Source organism: Terrapene carolina, unplaced genomic scaffold (assembly GCF_002925995.2).
Source record: "Terrapene carolina triunguis isolate 2854851 unplaced genomic scaffold, T_m_triunguis-2.0 Scaffold374, whole genome shotgun sequence".
NCBI lineage: Eukaryota > Metazoa > Chordata > Testudines > Emydidae > Terrapene > Terrapene triunguis.
This window is the reverse complement of record NW_020664725.1, coordinates 3,203,675-3,221,813: the sequence shown is the minus strand read 5'-3', so window position 1 is coordinate 3,221,813 and position 18,139 is coordinate 3,203,675. Positions and strand designations below refer to the sequence as shown.

Genomic DNA, 18,139 nt, shown 5'->3' with positions numbered 1-18,139 from the left:
GTCAGCATGCTGTCTTGTAAGTTCAGACAGCAGCAGACACCCCCCCCGCCTCTCTCTCACACACACAGCATTCCACAGTAATGGTTGCTTTGTCTCGGAGCTGATAAGCAGCCCGCTGTCAGAAATGGAGCTTTCAATGGCATATCCGCATTCTTGAAGCGATTCCAAAACAATGACAAGAGTGGCCACTTGACTTAAGGGGATTATGGGACGTTTCCGGAGGCTGATTAGAACGCAGCAATGCAACACCTGGTTCACACTGATGCCCGAGCGTTTCAGCCAATGTGTCCCAAGTGTTAATCTCGCTGCGGTGGAGTACCAGGAGCACTCCGGCCCTGGAGTCAGAGCGCTCTACGTGCCTTGCCAGTGTGGATGGGTAGTGAGCTAGGGTGCCCGGGGCTGCTTTAATGCGCTCTAACTCGCAAGTGTAGCCAAGCCCTGAGAGAAGCAAACAGGAGCCATACAGGAGAGCCACTGCAGGTACTCTGATTGCACAAAATGGCTACCTGGGCAGCTCATTCTGGAAATGGGTGATCAGGTCCCATGGAATCATTCTGGTGCATCCACACACTGGGTGCCTTGTAGCTGTGCTTATTCCAGCGCATGCTGGGACTCTGCAAGCACCTATTTTTATGAAATCTTGTTCAACTGATACAACTGCACTGATTGAGGCGTCCCATCTACGCTGGCTAGAAACCACTGTAGCATGCACTGATTCAGCTGGACCAGAGCTGATGTCTTCACGACCGGTGTTGCAACAAACCTGTACAATCAATGATGGCAACCCCCCTGGAACAGCTGTCATGCGTGGATGCAAGATGCTGCAAAGCTCCAGATGTCCAGCTGTTTGTTGCAACGTCCAACATAGGACAGGGCTCGGCTACACTAAGATGCTGAGACACAATGAAGGTGGAATATAAAGTACAAGGACAACTTGCACTTCGATGGAAGTCCATATCTTGCCTGGCTTTAACTCAAACCCAGAGTGTTATGTCAGGATAGCTTTTTGTCTTAGCTTTTTACCTTGCTTAATTAAAGAAGTAAGCGACCCTACTCAGGCTAGGTCTACACTACAGCGGGGGGTCGACCTAAGATACGCAACTTCAGCTACGTGAATAGTGTAGCTGAAGTGGCGTATTTTAGGTCGACTTACCTGGCTGTGAGGACGGCGGCAAGTCGACTGCTGCCGCGCCGCTGTCGACTCCGCTACCGCCTCTTGCCGCGGTGGATTTCCGGAGTCGACGGTAGAGCCATCAGGGATCGATTTTATCGCGTCTTCACTAGACGCGGTAAGTCGATCCCCGATAGACCGATTGCTACCCGCCGGATCGGCGGGTAGTGAAGACGTGCCCTCAGACAGTTAGCAGCTCCTTCTGAAGAATGACCCATTATGACCAAAAAAAGCTAACACAGATATTGCAGCATTCCAGTTTCAGATGTGTTTAATATTCTAGCTCTTTAGCAACATCCCCTCTATCCCCCCCGCAACAATACTGCAGTCTCCCGTGCACTCTCTCTAAGACACTTTAGAAATTCATATCTAGCTAAGTGCGTCAAATTTCAATCCAATGCAAATTTAAAAGGAGCGCACTATGGGGAGTCCCAACTGAGCCAGCTGGAGCAGAGAAGCCTCGTCCACTCTTCTCGCATCCTACCCAAGCACACAGACAGCAGCATTAATGAGGTAAGCTTTTTAACAAATTGAAATGTATTCAGGGTTTGAATTAGGGCAAGATGCCGGCAGGGCTTGACACTTTGCTTTGGATGGGATCAAATGACAATCCGCATGTTTTCCCTTAACAAAGAGAAATGGAAGCAGCGGTTGTTTGGCTCCTAATTGACAATATTGCCTATTCTTTTAAGTAAATTAACACTGTTCCTGAAAAGTACCCTGCCCAGCTAGGATGCCACAGAAATAGCAATGGAAAGTTTTAATGACAAGTCTGCAATCTTCCCCAGGACCCTTATTTCTCTGCTTCTTTTCTGTCCTAGGGTATGTCTACACTTACCCGGTAGTTCGGCGGCGAGCGATCGAACTTCTGGGTTCGACTTATCGCGTCTTGTCTGGACGCGATAAGTCGAACCAGGAAGTGCTCGCCGTCGACTGCGGTACTCCAGCTAGACGAGAGGAGTACCGCGGAGTCGACGGGGGAGCCTGCCTGCCGCGTGTGGACTGAGGTAAGTTCGAACTAAGGTACTTCGAACTTCAGCTACGTTATTCACGTAGCTGAAGTTGAGTACCTTAGTTCGAATTAGGGGGTTAGTGTAGACCTGGCCCTACACTTGCTCTCATTTAACCTTCAGGTATTCACTTCAATAACCAACAAAAAGCAGTAGTGGACACAGTCAACAACATGTTCCTTGGATAGCTCAGTGGTTTGAGCATTGGCCTGCTAAACCCAGGGTTGCAAGTTCAATCCTTGAGGGGGCCACTTGGGGATCTAGGGCAAAATCAGTACTTGGTCCTGCTAGTGAAGGCAGGGGAGTCTGAAACTGGACTCGATGACCTTTCAGGTCCCTTCCAGTTCTATGAGATAGGTATATCTCCATATATGACACAAAATCCCCATCTCTATTATGCTCAGGTCAGTTCTCTCTGACTTATGAACCCATTTGTATAGTTCTCTCAGCTAAGTATCCAGCTTTAACCTACTCTGCATCGAGCCCTTTCATAGACTCATAGACTTTAAGGTCAGAAGGAACCATTATGATCTTCTAGTCTGATCTCCTGCACAATGCAGGCCACAGAATCTCACCCACCCACTCTTGTAACAAACCCCTGGCCTATGTCTGAGCTATTTAAGTCCTCAACTTGTGGTTTAAAGACTTCAAGGTGCAGAGAATCCTCCAGCAAGTGACCCATGCCCCATGCTGCAGAGGAAGGCAAAAAAAACCCAGAGCCACTGCCAATCTGCCCTGGAGGAAAATTCCTTTCCGACCCCAAATATGGCGATCAGCTAAACCCTGAGCATGTGGACAAGACTCACCAGCCAGACACCCAGGAAAGAATTCTCTAGTAACTCAGATCCCACCCTATCTAGTGTCCCATCACAGGCCATTGGGCATATTTACCGCTAATAGTCAAAGATCAATTAATTGCCAAAATTAGGCTATCCCATCATACCATCCCCTCCATAAACTTATCAAGCTTAGTCTTGAAGCCAGATATGTCTTTTGCCTCCACTGCTCCCCTTGGAAGGCTGTTCCAGAACTTCACTCCTCTGATGGTTAGAAACCTTCTTCTAATTTCAAGTCTAAACTTCCTGATGGCCAGTTTATATCCTGTAATGAAAATGCTGCCCTAATTATCCACTCACCAGGAAAAAGAAAAATGCCTTCATAATTTAGACCCTATCAGGCAAATGCTTGGTTGCTATTTACCCTTCTCAAAAGGCCAACATGTTAACTCTAATGGACAGCCACAGGGAGCAAGCTGCACAGCTAAGGAGACTCCACCAAAGTCTCTCAGCCTCTGCTCCTCAGTTGTCCACACACCTAGGGACTACCATGACTTAGCCACTGCTGTAATGCCTGGGAAGGATTTGGGGGTAGGAGAAGAAATCTTTCAAGTGGCTGGTTCCCCAACCATGGAGGACTTGAAAGAGTATTGTCAACATCTAGAAATACCCCTGGAACAAGGAGCATAGGTTTGTAAGATCTTTCCTGAGTCCAACCTCCCCTTTCTGGGTTGTTCTTCCTCATCTGTTCTCTCCCTTATTCTTCCTTTGTTTCCAGGTTCTATCCTCCCATCCTGCATTGCTGCTGAAAACTTTACTAATCCTTTCAGCACGTAGTGTGGTCCAGACAGGGACTGACTGACAAAAGGAGAGAGACTTGAAAATGCTAGAGCACCTCGAAGGTAAAGAGATTTCCATGGTGCAGCTCATTTGAGAGCATTTTCTGCTTCTGCAGCCTGGAACAGGGTACCACCTGTATTTATAGGAAGTAGTATCACTTCATGTATGACTGAATCATTTTCTCCCTAGCTTCTAGACTCTCCTCTGCAACCTCTCTGCCCCATGTGCTCAGCAGCAGAGTGAGGTCACTAGAATTTGAATCACTGGTGTACTACTGTGAGGGAGCTCAGGAGACTACAGTAGTAAGTTTCACTCTCCATGTGTTGCAGAAGCACTCAACTCTCCTACACACAATGACAGAAACCATGAACTTGCTAATCATTAAAATGCATAGCTGTGCATAGCTAACTAGAACATCCTCCGAAACAGGGTTCATAAGGAAAGACCTTGAACTACAACTGTGCTTCCAGGTGCCATTCACGTAAACACTGTAGATTTTCCAGAAAATGCAACATCTTTCAGTGGCTAGACTAGATCAGACCATTTCTTGTTGGCACTTGGAAACACTGCTTACTAAGCACAGTTGGAATACTCATGCTGTCCCACAAAATATGAATGACAGGCTCTGGATAGTAACTTAAAAGAAACCAGATGTCAACTAAACAAACAGACCAGCACAAATAAAAAGTTAAGAAATACGTAGCTTAATTGATCTGGCTTTTACTCATGGAGCTTTTGGCATGAGAAACTCTTTCTTCTGCTGTGAAAGCAAACTCTGCTCTCCGATTATTCAGCAAAGTTAGCTAGGGAACTATGGGTTGTGTGTTGTCAGCATTTCAAACTTTCCAACTTACAGTAAGTTGCCTATTGAATGAGAAAGAGAAAATTGTTGAACAGGCATTAATGTGTGGCAGGGAACTTGTTTAAACCAGCAGTACACAGAGAGTACTGGTTTTAGGGAAATCAATTCAACCCAGTTTTCGAAGCACACTAAAAGAATATTTAATGTTTGTCTCCACAGATCTATGTAGATGGATCACAAAGGTTTAGTGCTAAATGATCTCTCTCAAGACCAATGATTGGTTTAAAACAATCATGGAAACTGCTTTTGATTTTTAGAAGTTAAAAACCGTTTCTCTTCTGATTATTAAGCCACTCATGGATGTAGGAAACCGGTTAACATTCTCCAACAGCAAGTCCCCACTGCCCCCTACAGCCAGTGTCTCGAACAAGGTCTGACTCCAACAAGATAGCGTTCATCGGGTGACTCAAAAGCTAACTGTAACCAAAGTATTTTCAAATGAATTTCCCACTTTACATATCGGTGTCTCTTTCCTGATGGACAATGATACACAGGTGGCCTGCGAAGAAAGTAAAAAGAGGACACAATCCCATTTTCTTCTTTGTGCTGAAAAAAGGAGGCCTGGAAAGGGTTTTTTTCTGCTTCTTTTTTGCATAAGAAATTCAAGTCTTGCCAACTCCAGTTTTCCCAGAAAACTCGATGGATGATGGCAGAACTAACAGGATGAGGATCCCACAAATAGCAAGGAAGTGAAACAGAATGAGACAGGAATGGATTTATTCTGAGTGTAGAGCACACAGGTTTTTTTTTTTTTGGTCTTGTAAACACAGTTTTACTCAAACACACTGGAAACACGAGAGAAGAGATGTCATTTCCCCTCTAGTTCTTTTCAACCTCACTAGATGAACTGGTCAGTCTTCATGGACTCAAGAGCCAGCAATATACAGATAATACACAGCTTTACTAATCCTTCACCACAGACCTCCACACCACTACCCCCAAGACGGCCTAATTATTGGATGGAATCAGCTCTCGAACGAAGAACAGCTGGCAGAAGCTGAACCCAGACAAGACAGAGATGACTGTGGCAGGCATAGGAAAGTACTGTGAAGAGCTTGCACCCCCAGTGCAATCTCTGTTGGTTGAAGATACATACCCACAATTGGTCAATTCGGTCTGTATTCTAGCAGTACTCTTGTATCCCTTGCTGATGTTGAACTCTCACGTAGCAGCATCCATGAGTAATGCTTTCTACCACCTCTGCTTGGCTAGGAAACTCCATCCTGTCCTGGTGGATGAAGACCTGGCCTCAGTTATTCAGGCCTTTGTCACCTCTCAGTTTGATTACAGCAGTGCCGTGTACCTGATCATGAAGCCTTCACCGCTTAGGAAACTCCAACTAGTTACGAATGTTTCAGTGCATCTCTTCAGCAACGCAGGCTCCCTCAGACATATCAAACCCATCCTCCGCTCTCTGCACTGATTTCCCATAGAATTACAAATCAAGTTCAAGGTCTTGGTCTTTATCTTCAAAGCGCTCCAGGGCCTGGGCCCCAGGTATCTAAAAAAAACAACCAAAGCTCTGGGACAAAGACTACGGTCAACAACTCTGCTCTTCTGGCACAACTGGAACCCGCAACCATAAGAGTAAAGCTCGTCTGTGTGGGAGGCAGAACCTTCTCCAAGGGCAGTCCAAGACCACGGAAAAGGAAGGACCACCACAAACCTCGCCACTTTTCACTCCAAATGCAAGGCATTTTGACCTGCCTTCTCTTACATAAACACACTTCTCCCTCTGGGGAGAGGGTGACAAAACAAACATGTGACAGACCCATAGTCACGTTGCTCAATGCACTACTGGATGGCACTTAAATACTACCGTGATGAGCGAGATAAAAAACCACAACAGTGAATGACTAAGAAAGCTCCCAATCCACTTCTCCAGGTTCTCCAAGGAGACCTCTAGTAAAATAGGGAAAACAAGTCAGGAGTTTCTGGTAAAAACAAAAATTTAAACACACCTTTCAGTACTTCCTTGTCCATCAAAAAAAGTGTCACTTCAGTCTCTATGGATAGTGGTGAACAAAGGCTAGAGTAGAGGACAGGACATAGTCACTTAAATACTATGATGTCAGGCACTGTTATAAGAATCAAGAGAGATTGATAGGAAGGATGATCATCTTTGGGGCAGAGACCATCTTTTTGTTCTGTGCCTGTATAGTGCCTAGGTCCATGACTGGGGTGGTTAGATGCTACAGTAATACAAACAGCAGCAATAATCCTGACTCAAGCAGGGCTCTTCCTTCTAGTTTGGAAAATGAAGCCCTGTACGTTGTTTCCTTCTCTACGCCAAATCGAGCGCTTTTGCCCCCTCTGTTCTACTATGCAATCTGGCCATTGCTGGGGTGAGAGCCTTCTTCTCCGCAGCCCCTGTTGTCAGGAGCAGCCTTCCCATATCTCTCCTCCTCAGTTCTCCACCTCACTTCCAATCTCATTTTGAAATATATATATATTAATATAATGTATGTTTACCTTTGCTCAGAGCATGTAGTTTCTTCCCCCACATTTCTCCCATGAATATTTTGGACCACAGTTTGCATGAGAAGTACTGTGCAAAATTAAGCTGTATTGCATTGCTGACTGGACCCCTGAAGGGAGTGGGTTTAAATGTGGTCAGGACATCACCTGCTGATGGGACGAGAGATGTTTAGTGTGGTCAAAACAGACAAATGATGAATAATGACAAGAATGGAAAACCGAAGACTTCGGGCCTGGAAAGAAAGACAATAAGCTACATACAACATCCCTCACCTGCCGTCTGCATCTTTCCTCCACTTCAGTTCACACTAGTCACTTTCTTCACTGCCCACTCACACTCTGAGCTTCCATCCATCCCTGACTTACCAGAACTGGCTCAGATACACATCCCGGAGCAGTAGAACCCCTGTCTTCTTCTGTTGAAGGGACAGGTCATTTCTCCAACTTCTTCTGGCATCTGGCTTCTAACGGCCACGAATAATGAATTAGATATTGGGTATGTGCTGTAGCCACTCTATTATGGCAGCAGCATCCAGAGACATCAAGCCTATCTACCCACCCTCACAATGATAAAAAGGACAGTCCATAACCAGATGGCATATTATTCTTGAGCTCCATAGGGCAGGGCAGAATCCCCAGTAGTAAAGATGTAGGTTAAACCACCGTGACCACAACAAATCCTGTTGTAATGAAGAAGGATCTTTCAGTTCATATGGCTGTTCTGAGGGACATATGAGAGCTGATCCAGAGAGACTAGGGGATACAGATCTGAGTTGTCTGCCAAGAAATGCACCATCAATCCAAAATAGAGTTCTGCACCACTTGTTGCACTGTTCCTTAAAAAGGTTCTGTATGATGTGCCGTCTGACAGGCTCAACAATTTCAGAGAAGAGGCATCTTGACTTTAGCTGGTGTTTTAGGTGTGGCTTTGAGATGAAGTTGTGAAATAAGCTGTCTTGATGGCTGACCGTGCACAATAATGTGCCCAGGGCCCTGTTTTTACGCCTAATCACTGAAGGAGCTATGCCAACAAGGACCAGAAGGTTAGAAACTCGGGTTGTCCGGGTCGCACCAATGATGAGCCAAATGGCAGAGTTGATTGCTGAGCCCACCTTGCCTAGCCCCAAACTACCACACTGTATTCAGCAGGTGCAATAATTAGGGCACTGGTAGGTTTCCATAAGATTGCAGTGCTAACACCCCATGAGTTGCCAGAAAACCCGCGGAGGAGTGCAACTCTCAACTGGATTTTACCACCTGTCTTCTTGATGTGTTGTCAAAAGGACAGAGCCTGGTCAAGCTTTATCCCCAAATAAGTAGGATACAGTTCAAAAATGATCGGCTGGTTGCTCAGAAGGACCCACAGCTGCCAATGAGATTCAGGTGATGAGATGGAAACAAAATGGCACAGTCTTTAGTACATTTAGTTTAAGTCACCACTTTGAAAAGTACTTGGCCAAGGGGTCAAGTTCAGATGACAGGCAGGACTCTGGCTCCTCAAAGCTCCTTCCAGGCAGATGTCATCAGAATGCATGAATTGAGTTGCCAAGATGGGCAGCAGATCAGCTGCATGTATATTAAAGAGCATCGGAGCCAGTACAGGTCCTTGGGGAAGTCCATTGTTCACATGACATGGTCGATTCGAACCATCTCCACACTTGAAATTGAGAAACTCTGAGCTGGGTCAGCTAAAGTGATAGGTCTACAAATGCAGGTACCAAGACCACACAGCAATTTGCTAGACACCAAGAAGGACCACCCACACTACCAGCACCAACTGTGCAGCAGAGAGACTAGAATCAAGTGATTAGACGCCATGGATTTCTGAAGCCTGGAGCAGCATGTAACAAATTTGGGAAGGCAAAGAGAAACCTGCAGAGCCTAGTCAAGGAGAAGTCTATGTTGCAGTTTCTGAAGCTCTTCAGGGAGCAAGGCGGCTGATACATCACGGGCCTCATTTCCTTATAGGTAGAATTTCCTTAAAAAAAAAAAAAAGAATCATTTTTACTCTGTGAAAGTGGGACATAAACTGCCAAAAAGGGCTGGAGGGTTGGCAGATTTCTCCTTGCCGAGTTCATTATTTACCCTACTTACATTTTCCTCTGTGAAATTTTAATGAGATGTCGGTGTAGGAAGCTGACGAGATTAAGGTCCCATAAGTCATCCATATTCTAGTAAAGAGAGGCTTACTAGACTCTGAATCTTCACATAGCCACTGCACAGTGACAGCTTCCGATCCGAATGGTAAGGACTGTTGCTGACAAATGGCAGGGAATTAGTACCTCGACTGATCTTGCTGATCAGATCCTGGCAGTGCAATAGGCAGCTGTTTGGGTCCCTGCTGCAATGTGGCACAATAATTCATTGCATGCACATACTGCACTCCTGTTGCCTCTGCATCCCCTCCAAGGTTTCCATTAACCCTCCTACTGATGCCCTCTAGCAGGACTTTTTAAACATTATAAAGCACAAAAATAGATGTTACTCCTGGCGGAATTCTGCGTCACTGTGCATGCGCAGAATTCATGTCCCCTGCAGATTTCTTTGCAGAAAAATGACTTCTGATAGGGAAGCAAAGGGAGGCCACAAGAGCAGTCACGAGCTCCTCCCCAGCAGCTCAGGCAGGTTGGTTCAGGTGCCCAGAGCAGCCGGTACACACGTAAATCACCACAGGGAGGGGCTGGGCAGGCGTGCGGGTGAGAGAGAGAGAGAGAGAGACTGTCCCTCTTGCTTGCTATTATGACACACTTGGCACGGAGGGGCAGGACTCTGGGATATTTCTGAGGAGGTAGGTGTGGGGCAGGTTCTGTCCCCTCAGGCAGAACAGAATGTAGCAGCCTGCCTGCTTAGTGAATTGTTCCCATTGTCTTTGTGAATTCCCCCAGGAGTATAAAACAGGTGTAAAAAGGCTCCTTTACATTGCCAGAGTGGTGCAAAGGACAGTATGGCCCTATAAATGCTTATGGTGCTTTAGTGATTAGAACTGGTCTAGATTTTTGGACTGAAAAAATTTCCTATCAAAATGTGCTCCATGAACTGTTTCTTACCTTTGTGGAGATGGCCAATAGCCAATATAAATTGTGAGTTTGATTCCCCAGCCCTCATTTGCTCTTCAGTTGCCTATGATGTTACACTGAGCATATGGCTTGTTGAATAATAACTAGAAATAAAGGGTCAAACCTAGCTACATTACTATTAGACAAAGGGGCTTTGGGGATTTCCTCCAATGCTCCCCACTCCCATTCTCCATCCATTGTATTGTAGTTTAAATAAGTTACCAAAATAATTGAAACCAGTGTGATTGTATTGCTTTATTTTGACAAATGAAATATGCAGAATTTCAAAATACTGTGTACAGAATTTTTAATTTTTTGGTGCAGAATTTTTAATATTTTGGCACAGAATTCCCCCAGGAGTAAAAGATGTGACTCTTCAGTAGGGTGACCAGAAGGCAAGTGTGAAAAATTGGGATGGGGGTCAGGGGCAATAGGCACCGATATAAGACAAAGCCCTGAATATCAGGACTGCCCTATAAAAATTGGGACACCTGGTCACCCTATTCTTCTTTCCAGAGGGAGGTGGAGCTGCAGAGAGGACCATGGGAGATAACGCAGGACTCAAAAGTTGTCACCCCGCAGGTGTGAGACAACATGCACCTGGACAAACCTCTATGTTCCAGTTGTCACGCCGACCATTCTTTAAGCCACAGCTAATGCAAGTCCCTGTTAAAATCTTTCAGCATGATCAATCCTAGCCCCTAGCCCCACATTCTCAGCGGGGCCCATTTTTACACTAGTTACACCATGTAGTCTACAAACCACATTAAGCCAAGTTCTTTTCACTCTCCTTCATTGGGTAAAGCAAATTGGAGGCCTGGGTATGCATGTATGTGAGAGAATGCAAATACAGACAAGAAAACCAAACAAGCCCCTTCAGGAACAGAAAAAGGCATTTGATGCATCAACAACACAAAGTGCTTCTATAGCACCTTCCATATGAAGATCTCAAAGTAGTTTATACAGAGTTTATAGGCACTCCCAATCCTCCTGGGAGGTAAGTTACTATCCCCACTTTGCAGATGAAGAAGTGAGGAAGAGGGAGGTGCCGTGACTTGCACAGCAAGTGCGTGGCAGAGCTGGGAACAGAACCCAAGTCTTCCAAATCCCTGTGCAATTTCTCCATCCTCACTTCACTTGCTTCTGTCCTATCTTCCCGGGAGAAAAATTCATGCTCACTTCAGGTATATCAAGGAAGTGGGGTGAAAAGCAAAAAAAAAACCCCCACACACAACACTTTGCTAGCCATTCAGGATAGGCAGCAAATGCCAGTGCAACCTTGTGGATTAACCCAGCCTTAACTGGAGGAAGCTGGGAGGTTATTCTCTTACCTTACAAGTTTGGTCCAGCAACAGCAAGATGCTACCAGTGAGGTGTGACACAGGCAACAGTGTATAACAAAGCTACAACACATGGAAATATAATAAAAACCTATGTAAAAATTTAACTAGCACTATTTGGCCCTTTGATGGTTTGATTATGGATATCAGTTTACGTTTTGTAAAGGCAGGAGACAACCCTATAAAGGAAAGTTTACTAGAGTAATAAAGTGAGTATTTCAGAGACACCTTTGAGGAAGGCTGGCCAAGACCTGGTAGGGTGCAAGGGAAAATGATCCTTCAATTTGTGACACTTAAATGCTGCCAAAGAGGTAGGATGTTTGAAGTGTAAAAGAGATACTGAGCCCGCAGGTTTCAGCAGCATTACCCCTTCACCCAGCTGGCGTATCACTTTTCAGACCTTACAGGGACAAACAATATGATCCAACACCCATTAAAATCAATGGGGAGATTCGTCGACTTCAAAGAGAGTTAAAGCAGGCCCAAAAGCCAGACTTAAGTGCAGCTCAAGGGTTCGGTAATTTTCTATAAAGCTTTTAGTGGTCCCAGGCCTTATTATCTAGGAAGCCCATCTTTCCCCTTATATCCTACTGTGGCATTTAAGACAGTCTGGAGGGTTTCTAGGCCAAGAGTCTCCGGGGGCAGCCTTAGGCAGGGGTGAAAGTAAAACAGAGCTCTTACCGGTACGGGGCTGCTCTGGCCCCCCCAGAAGGGGCGGGACCTTGGGTGGAAGGGGCGGGGCTGGGGGGTCAGGGTCCCAGCCAGTCCATCTGAGCTCCCTGGCCTGCGCTGCCCAGGGCTCCAGCGGCGATTTAAAGGACCCAGAGCCCCAGGCCCTTTTAAATCGTGGCCCCGGGGCAGCTACTTCTTTTGCCCCGCCCTCCCCCCCCCGTCGGCGGTGGCCGGGGGGGGGTAAAAGGGGCAGCAACGTTAAAGCGCTGCTGTGGGTCATTGCTGCCCCTTTTGTGCCCCCGCATTGGTGGCCCTGCTGGTAGGGACCCGGCAGGGCCGCCGATCGGGGGTGCAAAAGGGGCAGCGATGTTAAAGTCAGCAGTATGGGCTGTTACTGGTGGCTACCTTTTACCGGTACGCCATACCGGCCCATACCGCCTTATTTTCACCCCTGGCCTTAGGTTTCTCTCACCATTGCCTTTGGAACTCCCTCGTGCTTTCTAATTCATAGCCTGGATCTAGTGGCCTTCGGGCTAGGATGCACTGATTTGGCTTAGCTTTGGTTTAATTTTTCTCCACTTTGCCATTTGATGTCATTAATGTATTTTAATGCTGTAAATAAGCTCCTGCCTTCTATGGCCACTTGCACTCTACTGGACACTAAATACAGGTCCCGAATGGCCACAGCATGTAGTTTTGATAGGGGAGCAAACTTTTCCCTTTGCACTGATAAACATGTTTCCTTTCGTTAGGTCTTGTCAGCATGCTAGAGCAACCTGGCCTGGGAGAGGTTAAACCAAATGGCCAAGTTTCCCTCTGTCTCACACGTGCATGCTGTTATTCCACTTACTGCTGTAAATTATTCACATCAGAAAAAGCCGGTTCAGGAAACTGTCCACATCATTTCAAGCTTCAAATATCAATTTATCATTTATATGGCACCGCTCACCCCAAAGCCCTTTACCAATAGGAATCATTTTACAGTGTAATCAGAGAAACGCAGCCAATTCTGGGGTAAAACATGGCAGCTGTTACAAAGCATATTACAGCTCTACATAATTTAGGTCAGGAGATGAAGAATCCCATTGCCAACTGCAAGGTCAGGGGAAATTCAGGGAGGCAGAACGGAATTATCTGGGTTTGGAATCTAGTCAGGACACCGCAACAAAAAGGGCCTTCTATGGGATCTTTAGTAGCCAGAAATCAGCAGGGTTTGGGATTTTACGTTGCAGCTGAAGGATGATGCCACTGGTACCACAAGGCCCCAAATCATGTGGGGCATTTGTTTTTTATGATTCAGAGGGAAGAACACTTATTACTGAGTCACCAACACTGCTTCCTGCAGTGCCTAGGGCAGGGGTCGGCAACGTTCAGCACGCGGCTCGCCAGGGTAAGCACCCTGGCGGGCCGAGCCAGTTTATTTACCTGCTGACGCGGCAGGTTCGGCCGATCGCGGCCCCCACTGGGGGTGGGTAGCTTAAGACAGGGGCTCTCATCTTTGGGCCTTGGTGACATCCAACAGCCCACGTTTTTAATCCAACCAGCACAGGGGTCGGCAGCGTTCGGCACGCGACTCGCCAGGGTGCTTATCCTGGCGAGCCGCGTGCTGAACATTGCCGACCCCGGCCTAGGAGATCTCTCACCCAAGTATTTCCATTTTACTTTTTATAGTGTCAAAGCACTTTACAAACTTGAACTACTTTCCCTCCCCTTGTGCTTTTACCGACCCTTCCATCCAAGGACCTCAGATGGGTTATATACACGAACTATTCCTCACAACATGCCCATAGGAAGATATTATCCCCATTTCACAGATGGGCAGACTGAGGTAGGACAGTGAAGTGAGTTGCCTACAGCTACAAAGGAGACAGTGGCAGAGCAGAGATTACAACTCAGGAGTTCATGGCATCAAAACTACACAGCCCAAGGCAAATTGTCAACTGTTCACATGCTAGGCCTCGGTCCAGCACCACACCTGAGCTATAGCAGGTGTTGGTCCTGCTGTAAGAGGTGAGCATCCATGTAATTACTTTTTTATCACAGGTGTCTAGTCTATGTAATACGTGGCATTTTAGAAGGCTCGATCCATTGTGACCGAGACATGGCTTCCTTGCACCAGTAGAACTCGCTCCCTGCAATGGTTCCTCCAAAGCTGAAATTTGGTGCTGTTCAGGTGACAATGCAAGGCTGCTCTTTTTCCCAGGCCTCTATTTTATTTTCAGTAATGGGTTGTCATCGAGATTGGACAACCAGGCATGTGACGGGCAAGAATTTTATTATTATGTCTGTGCTTTATTTATATTTTTTTGGTTTGGGGTTTTTTTTTTTTTTTTTTTTTCCTTCAAATATATTCTTAGACCACTAAATACAAGGTCCTGGGCCTGATATAAATCTAGAAGAATAATACTGCTGCCATCAGACTGATGATAAAGTTATACGCTGCTGTAGCAAGATGGTAAAAGAGAAATCAAATACCAGTGCCTAAGGTTTCTCATTACTCAGTACTATTACTATGGCGAGAGATTCTGGTATTCTAATGCAACGATGCCACCTTGTGGAAATCACTGCATCTCATCACCCACTGAAACAGACAACTCAAAAGCACTGCCAAACAATACCAAGCTACAAAGCAAGATTCTTTTGAATTATTGAATGGTAACCGTGCAAAGGATCTGATGCAGACAGAAGCCTCTGTAATGCTCTCTTTATGTTGGACAACAGGAACAATCACCTTATCATACTTTCTTGCAATGAACTAAGGCATTTTCCTACTATTAGGATGTGACATCATGGGAAGGTAAAAGCTTCCTATTTATAGCTACCTGCTGTATGGTACAAGTTTTACACGGTTAATGGATTGAAACTGGACAGCATGTTTGATCCTAGTCAGTGTCAGAGAAAGAATTTGTGGTTCTAAAATCAGTGTCTTTGAGACCAGATCAGAGATGTTTCTCCCAAACCTGATGCGAAACGCCCTTTGGAAAAAAGCCTTCCCACAGTAACAAAGGAGAGAGAACAAGAGGGGAGGCAGGAGGAAACTCCAACTCCAAGCCATTGAACCTGGGCATGATGAAGAGCTGGGTTCCTTATAAACAAGCTCAATGCAAATCTCAATTCTGTAACTGATGCTTAGATACTACCTTGAAAGGGGCATTTGAAATGCCAAAAACAGATTCGTGTGTGTAGCGAGGAGGTGGGATACCCCACAGCCCCGCTGAGGGCTGAACCTCCCCTGATACCAACGTGGGCGGAGCCACCGGGTCCAGCGCCCACCTCTCAGAGGTCACGGAGCCGACCCGAAAGTATAAAAGTTGACCAGCAGAGCTCAGTGGAGCACACGCCGGCGGGGAGAGCAGACGCCTGTGGCCGAGCTCCCGCTTGGGAGACAGCCGCAGGCCACGACCGGCCTGCTGACTTACCAGGCCTGCCGAGCCTACCTCTCGCCCGGTACCCTGAGGAGGACTGGCCAAGCCTGCCGCGTGCCAGCTACCCCGAGAAGGAGCCGAGCCTGCCCCGTGCCAGCTACCCCGAGGAGGAGCCGAACCTGCCCCGTGCCAGCTATCCTGAGGACGACTGGCCAAGCCTGCCCCGTGCCAGCTATCCCGAGGAGGAGCCAAGCCTGCCCCGTGCCAGCTATCCCGAGGAGGAGCCGAGCCTACCCTGCGCTACCTACCCAGAGGAACCTATGCTGGTGGAGAGCACCGAGGACACTAGGACGGCCCAGGTACCATACAAGGGAGAGTGTGGAAGTAGCCCGGGGGCAGCCGACCCCAGTCTGGCTGCTGCACTGCCAGAGCCGATGTCAGTGTGTTGCGGCCAGGATCCCCACTGACAGCAGCGAGTTTCCGTCGCTGCTAGGGCCCCAGGCTGGGACGCAGTGGAGTGGGAGGGCCTGCGTCCCCCCTGCCACCTACTCCTTGGGTGGCAGACTCCCCCTTTTTCCCCTGGCCTAGAGAGGCTGGGACCTGTCAAACTGACCCCGCCCCTGCTTAAAGGCTTGGGTTTCTGACAGACTATTTGCTTGCTGCCCCGCCCTGACCTAGGGCCTGGGCTGCTACAAACTGACCCCGCCCCTGCTTAAAGGCCTGGGTTTCTGACAGACTATTTGCTTGCTGCCCCACCCTGACCTACGGCCTGGGCTGCTATAGACTTTGCCTCAGCCCTTGCTTCAGGGCCTGGGTTCTGACCTCTTGGCTCAGCCCCTGCTTACGGGCCTGAGACCCTAACTGTGTGCCTGCTGTCCCAGACGGCCGCCGGACCAGAGCAAGGCGGTGGGATACCCCACAGCCCCGCTGAGGGCCGAACCTCGGCCCAAAACAACTGCAGTGACTTACTGATTAGGCTAGTGCAAATTCCTCCACAAATCCCCTTATTGCACTAACCTGTCCCTCCTTCCCTAGGAAAAACAGAGGCTTCACAGCCATCGGGAGATGGTGAGATTCCTGACCTAGTACATTTGACTATTAACCGGTTATGCATGAAAGAGTGAAATCACTACAAAGCAGACAAAAAGGGAGATAAACCCAGGTGCCCGTGTGCACCAGACATTCAAGGTCACACGCATCTATAGTCCCACTGCTGGCATGTTACTTGCCTGTCCTACAAGAAAACGTTAGCCCAACAAAAAGAAAATGTGAGATGTTGTCCGAGAATGAGAGGAGGCTGTCACAGGAAAGGTTAACAACTCCACAAAGGTTATTTGTGATGTCCTAATGCAGGACAAGGAACCCAAGGTTGTGTACAAGTGAAAGAGAGAATATGGGAATGGATAAGCATCCATGTTCTTTGGTTTGTGCCATCTCTCCCTCTCTTTTCCATCCCCTCCAGGTTTGCTGCTGTCTATTAAATTGTGGTGGGGATTCGACTGTATCAAAAGAACCAGCATAAAGATTATTTTCTGGGTATGGATGCAAGGAATTCTCCAAATGTAGTAATAGCTTGCATTATATACAGTCTCCAAACGTAGTAATAGCTTGCATTATATACAGTCTCCCATCAATGGCCTCATCTTCAGAGATGGATAAGTATCATTAGCCCTATTTACAGAGGGAGAGATGGCACATTCAGAGTCAGAGCTTTATCAGCTCAGACACATGGTTAACTACAGGGTGAGCTATCCTAGCACTCTGGTTCTCTTCCCCTCACCACAGCACAGCAGTAACACTGGACCCACCCTCCTCCCGAAACACACAAATATGTTGACTAAGACATGGGAAGCCCCCACTGCACCCTAGGCACCATGGTTCTTTAGGTTACCAGCAGGTGTCAGAGAGTCTCCACACATTTTGTCTGCTTACCACTCAGCTGCGGCGGTGGGTACAGGTGGTAGGTGCTGTAGATATCATTGGACATCTGGAGCTTCAACCTTGTGTGTTTCTTCAGCAGATCGGAGATGCTTTCCTCCTGGAAGGGAGTCTTCTCCAGGATCACTACAGCATCCTTTGCATCGCCAGAGGCTCCATTCACCTAGAGTTAGAGGTCAAGATCAGCCTGCATACATCAAATTTATCCTAGCTCAGCACTTATATACCCCCCAACACTGCAGTAGCCACGCAGCTTCCTAGCATTAGCCGCTTCCCATCAACGGGATGGAGAGCTCACCTGCTAACAACCAGCAGCATACTTGCCTCTGGCCACTTAACCTGCACGGTTGTAGATACTGTTCTTCACTCTGAAGAGGATGTGAGGGCTATGTAAGGGAGAGAAGTGGAGGCTGTGACAGACTGGCAATACCCTGTAATATGCTGATTGAACTTTATTGGATTAAGTTAAATCTTACTGATTTAAAGTTAATACCTTTGGGGTACATTGTATTGGAAATGCAAATGTTTATGTACTAGTGAGAGATTGAATGGCACTTCTTTAGCAGGAAGATAACATTAATGCAATCTCTGAAAGGCACAGGGAAGTCAAAGATCTTTTTGGTACTACATG

At 47.1% G+C, this 18,139-nt stretch overlaps 1 protein-coding gene across 1 annotated transcript in view; it reads right to left on the bottom strand.

Annotated features, from left to right (window-relative positions):
• The window catches only part of DCPS (decapping enzyme, scavenger), a 45,642-nt gene extending 27,975 nt beyond the window's left edge, over positions 1-17,667 (bottom strand). The window contains exon 1 of the mRNA XM_024209655.3: positions 17,503-17,667. Coding sequence (XP_024065423.1) covers positions 17,503-17,557 — 55 coding nt within the window. The 5' untranslated portion in view covers positions 17,558-17,667. The remainder of the gene's footprint in view (positions 1-17,502) is intronic.
• Between the last annotated feature and the right edge of the window lie 472 nt (positions 17,668-18,139).